This window comes from Lactuca serriola, chromosome 4, assembly GCF_051521515.1.
Source record: "Lactuca serriola cultivar US96UC23 chromosome 4, Lser_US96UC23_V15, whole genome shotgun sequence".
NCBI lineage: Eukaryota > Viridiplantae > Streptophyta > Magnoliopsida > Asterales > Asteraceae > Lactuca > Lactuca serriola.
The window spans coordinates 208,908,196-208,913,366 of NC_136411.1; the positions used below are offsets into that span (position 1 = coordinate 208,908,196).

The 5,171-nt window shown below is 36.6% G+C and overlaps 1 protein-coding gene across 1 annotated transcript; it reads left to right on the forward strand.

The window, feature by feature from the left end:
- Positions 1-288: 288 nt before the first annotated feature.
- On the forward strand, positions 289-4,354 carry LOC145099152 (uncharacterized). The gene is made up of 10 exons (XM_079036740.1): positions 289-939; positions 1,343-1,996; positions 2,081-2,164; positions 2,340-2,441; positions 2,586-2,684; positions 2,774-2,884; positions 3,437-3,829; positions 3,922-3,963; positions 4,064-4,140; positions 4,240-4,354. Exons 1-10 carry the CDS (start codon positions 289-291, stop codon positions 4,337-4,339), a joined length of 2,313 nt encoding a protein of 770 aa, XP_078892866.1. The 3' UTR covers positions 4,340-4,354.
- The last annotated feature ends 817 nt before the right edge of the window (positions 4,355-5,171 follow it).

Consider the following 5,171-nt stretch of genomic DNA (forward strand, 5'->3'; position numbering starts at 1 on the left):
AAATTAGTGTCTAAAAAAAACACGGAGGGCACCTATAATAAAATGCGCGTCGTCTAAGGATGTCGCTTTATATTTTTTAATGGAACGCGCGTTCCATCCTTTAATAGTGGGGGAAAGGGGGAAATGAAATTCTGAAAAAATTAAAAACCCCGCCATGCTCTCCTCTACCTTCTTTCAATCGTTCTTCTCTCTCTCTCTCACTCTCTCAATCAAATACCAAAAATCGACTATTGTTGGAACTAGGGTTCCGGTTCTTAGTGAAATCGAAGGTTTTTTGGTCACTAGGCCATGAAATTGATCAACAGTTCACATTCACAAGATGATCTTCCGCCACCGCCATTGGTTCTCCACCGCCTCCGCCCTAGGACTCTATCTCCTCTATCAGGCACTTCTCGCTTTGCATTATCCGCGACTGTAATATCCGCTGCCGCAATTCTTGCTGCATCATCCGTTATCATATTTGATGACAGCGAAATTAAGGAAGAACAAGCGAAGAAGAAACGTTTGCTTGATGATTTCGAACACGCGATTGACCGGTCGAAGGAGTCGTTTAAGAGAGTTGTGAATACGATGAAGCATACCGGCGTTGCGGCGTCGGTTCTATGGAAATCTCTTCGTACGGTTTTGTCTTCGGCTAACCATGAAGTTTGGTCAGGGTTTGAGGTTAGGGTTGCGGCGTTATTGGCGGATATTGTGGCGGCAAATGAGAGCCGGAGGGCTGCGATTGTTGGTGCTGGCGGTGGTGTGGTGTTGGATTGGTTATTAGAGTCGGTGGCATTGTCCGGAGGGGGAAATTATGGGACTCAGGCCGAGTCGGCTAGGGCTTTAGCGTACTTGATTGCTGACCCTAATGTGTCGGAGGCGGTTCTTGGGAGGCCTCATGCCATTCCCAATCTTCTCAGGTTCATATTCTTTGCTCAACCTCATCAATCCAAAAAGGTATAATTATGTCATCATTGGACAACACCATATTCTCTTTTGTTGTTTCTTGTGTTAGTAAATGCAAGAGTAATGGTGTGCCCCAAAAAGTAGCTTATAGTTATATTCTTAATTGTTGATTTAGTAATCCTGTTAGTGGCCTTAAATCCTTAATGTTGAATGAGCTCCAACCGGACTCAGTGAGTTCTCCTTTAATTGGTGTATCAGAATAAGTAGTATTTGATTTTGTAGTTTAAGCAACAATTATTAGATGTGCTATTTGTCCACCCTACTAAAGCTACGTGCATAAATAACATAATCATAGCTTGTTTGGGAAGTTAGGATTTTGATTAATTTTCTAATGTATATAAGTTTATCCAGAATAACTTTTTATCATATTGATATAGCATTTTCATGAAAGCAGCACCCAAGGCGAAGTTCATTTAACATTTCTGACCCTTCAAAAGGCAGAAGCATGCTTGTTGCAGCAATCATGGATATTGTCACTTCCAATTGTGACAATGTGGACAAAATCAAACTTAAGCCCATGCTATCAGGAACTGCAGCAATGAGAGATATTGCAGCTGCACTTGAAGTTATTGAAGAAGGTGGCATGCACATGGATGAGCCACCTGGCAGCAGCCAGGATGATGATGATGGAACTGGATTAAAGGGCATTGGAATGGAAGTTCTTGGAGGCACTTCAATTGTAGGTCTTTCTACAAGCAATCGATCAATGGAGTTAGATGAATCTAAAGCCACTCACAACTCATCATCTTTCAACAAATTAAACAACACTTCTTCTGTAAACACAACTGTTATCCCTGGACTATGGGATGATTTGCATTCACAACATGTTGCTGTTCCTTTTGCTGCATGGGCTTTAGCAAATTGGGCAATGGCATCAGATGTAAATAGATCCCATATCCAAGAACTCGACTTCAATGGACATGCTGTCATGTCTGCATTGATTGCTCCTGAAAGATCCGTGAAATTTCACGGGAGTTTAGTAGCTCAGTTGTTGTTAAAAGACGAAAATCTCCCCAGAGGCAATCTTGTCAAAAACACTGTTGGTGTGGTATGTTTGATTTAATAACTTATCACTACTTCCAATTAATATTTATTATTATTATTATTGTTATTAAGTTGTCCAATGTTTTAGGTGTTCTACAGTTGCCCACATTTTGGTAGTAAACTTGCAGATATGCCCTGGCGAATGGGTTATGTCTTTCGCCCTGCACCATCGGTACTTTTTTATTTTTATTTTTTTGTCAACTAATTGAAGAATAAATGTGTAATGATTTATCAATTCACTTCCCCTTGGATATTATGAAGAAGCAATGAATGAGAGAAAAGTTATATGATTGGATTGGATTGTTTTGCTTTTTAAGTTGCAAGTATGATTACTTTTGTTTTGTCAGATAGGAGAGTTGAGAAGTGGGTCCACAAGATTAGTGGAGCTTAATGATTTTCTTCACGAGCTACATAAAAAAGGATCTCTTGATGTTCTAAGTTTTTGCGAGGTACTTTCTTTAAATTCTTCATGCACTTACTTTATAACAATGTCATCCAAATACAAAGCAATTTTCACTGCTATACTCGGGTAGAATTTTCAAAGTATTAATTTTGTAATAAGAAAATACTTAATATGTTGTTGTTTTTTGCAGACAAAAGTGACTCCAATAGTTGAAGGGTATGGGGGATGGGCTTTTCGATTGGAAATAGTACCAATTGAATCTGCATATCCTGGATATGGGGAACTTGTTGTAAGTTTTATTTAGCAAATGACTATTTTACCCTACTTATAATTTCTACAAAAGTGATGCTGATTTGGATACGCTTGACTTGTTGGCAGGTGTTGGAGTCGACAGATCATGTTAATTCATGCAAGCCCATCACCCGAACAGATCCTTCTTACAGTGAAACTTTGCAATTTTTGCACAAACTTAGAGCAGCATCATCATATCGATGAAGAATTATGTATATACCATAATAGTTTTTATCATTTATGGTATGGTAGACCCCTCCTCACATACATAAACATAATCATCATCATCATCCAAAGAGTCACTGAGTGTAAATAACAAAACAACAGGTACTAAAATCTTTCATTATTTTACAATCACAATCCCTCATCCTACCTTATTGTAAATTTATCATATCTCAATATATCATTTTTTTCTTTTATTGTGATATTTGGGAAATCATCTTTTTGACATTTGTTTACCTAATAATTAATTTATGTGGGGGGAAGTTTTGTATATTTGGTAATGGGTTTAGTCAAGTCTGTACGAAACCATACTTCATGTCACAAACTTGCGATCATTCTATTTCAAAACAGATGTGACTTCAAATATATATGGTTGATGAACAATGTGATAATTAATTATTGATAAGCGTACCTCTTACATTTAAAATATCTTCATCGTAATTATTCTTGAAGAAAACTATATGAAGAAAAAAAATCAATGTTTTTTCATTCATTTTATGTTTATATTGTTATATGTTTTTTAAAACTCAAAGCTATGCTAGAGCAACATTGTTGAATATCTTCTGTAATGATGATGATGATGGAAATAGTGGCTCTAAAACTAAAAATCATGGTTGTGCTCGTTATGGTGAGACGGTTTTTTTGATCAACCCTGGAATGAGTCATTGGGAATGCTCTGGAAAAGGAAGGAATAATGATTCTGAAGGTGGATTAGAGAGTCCTTCACTTGATGTTATTTTTGTTCATGGGCTTCGTGGTGGGCCCTACAAGACTTGGAGGTTATCTGAAGACAAGTCATCATCTAAATCTGGGCTTGTGGAAAAGATTGATGAAGAGGCAGGAAAACATGGGACTTTTTGGCCAGGGGAGTGGCTTTCTACTGATTTCCCTCATGCACGTTTGTTTAGTCTTAAGTACAAGGTTTGTGATTATATAAAATTATAAATTGTTTTTGTATAAAAACATGATTGTAAATTGTAAATGAAGTTTGAGTTATATCTTTTGTTTTGCAGACGAATCTTACACAATGGTCTGGATCAAGCTTGCCTCTTCAGGTTTCAGGTGTGTTATTAGAAATATATTTAAAAAATAAATGAGATTTGGAGATGTTTGGTTATTGGAAATGTAAATAAATTGGAATGTGAAATTTTGTAGGAAGTTAGCTCGATGCTGTTGGAAAAGCTTATTGCAGCACGTATTGGAGATCGACCTGTTGTATTTGTAACTCATAGGTTGAAATATTTAATTAAGAATGAAAGAGAAAAAACAGAAGAATTTCTCTTTTAGCCATTTTGGTATTCTTGTTAATATATTATTATATTGTATTGCAGCATGGGGGGATTGGTTGTGAAACAGATGCTACATCAAGCAAGTGCAGAAAACAGAGGCAATCTTGTCAAAAACAGTGTTGGTGTGGTATGTTTGATTTAATAACTTATCACTACTTCCAATTAATATTTATTATTATTTATTATTATTTAAAGTTACAGGACATGAGTATCGGCACATCATGGAACATTTAGGTTAGTTGTTGTTTTTCCTCTTGGTGATCCATCAATGAAGTGGCCAACATCATGTAATAACATTTTAGGGGAAGATGTATGTATATGTTTTTTTAATGAATAATGTAATCATATGTATGAATATAAAATACAGTTTGTTATTTGTATGACAAAAAATTTTATGTAATGGATAGTATTTTTTATATATGGTATTTTATTTTCTTGTTATGAGACATTAAATGCAAATTTAATTTAAAAATTAATAAATATATAAATATATTTTTTTTAGAACATTTAAAATTATGATACGCAAAAATGTGTGTCATCTTCATTTATGACATGGCCTTTCTTGACAGGGGCTTTCTTGATACGCATTGCGTGTCATTAACACGCGCGTCGTAAGGTTACGACACGCGAATGCGTGTCGTCTTCCTTTATGACAGGGCCTTCCTTGATACGCATTGCGTGTCGTAACCGCGCGTCGTAAATGCGTGTCGTAAATGCGCGTCGTCTCTAGACGACGCGCAAATGCGCGTCGTCTATCTTTATGACATGGCCTTCCTTGACACGCATTTGCGCGTCGTCTGAGCCATTTACGACGCGCAATGAGCGTCGTAAAAGGCCTTTTTTCTTGTAGTGAGATTGTGTTTAAAATCTTTCTAGGAAGGGGCAGTTTGTCAATGATCACAGCCATAGAAATGGCTTCATCCATTTTCAGATTGTGTTGACCAAAGTGTCCCAAAATCCTTAACATTTCATGG

Bases quoted from the DNA above. Each gene is read 5' to 3' on its own strand.
- LOC145099152 (XM_079036740.1), top strand. From the start codon at position 289: ATGAAATTGATCAACAGTTCACATTCACAAGATGATCTTCCGCCACCG. The intron at 2,165-2,339 runs GTACTTTTTTAT...TTGTTTTGTCAG, and splicing joins TCTTTCGCCCTGCACCATCG to ATAGGAGAGTTGAGAAGTGG. The intron at 4,141-4,239 runs GTTGAAATATTT...ATTGTATTGCAG, and splicing joins GTTGTATTTGTAACTCATAG to CATGGGGGGATTGGTTGTGA.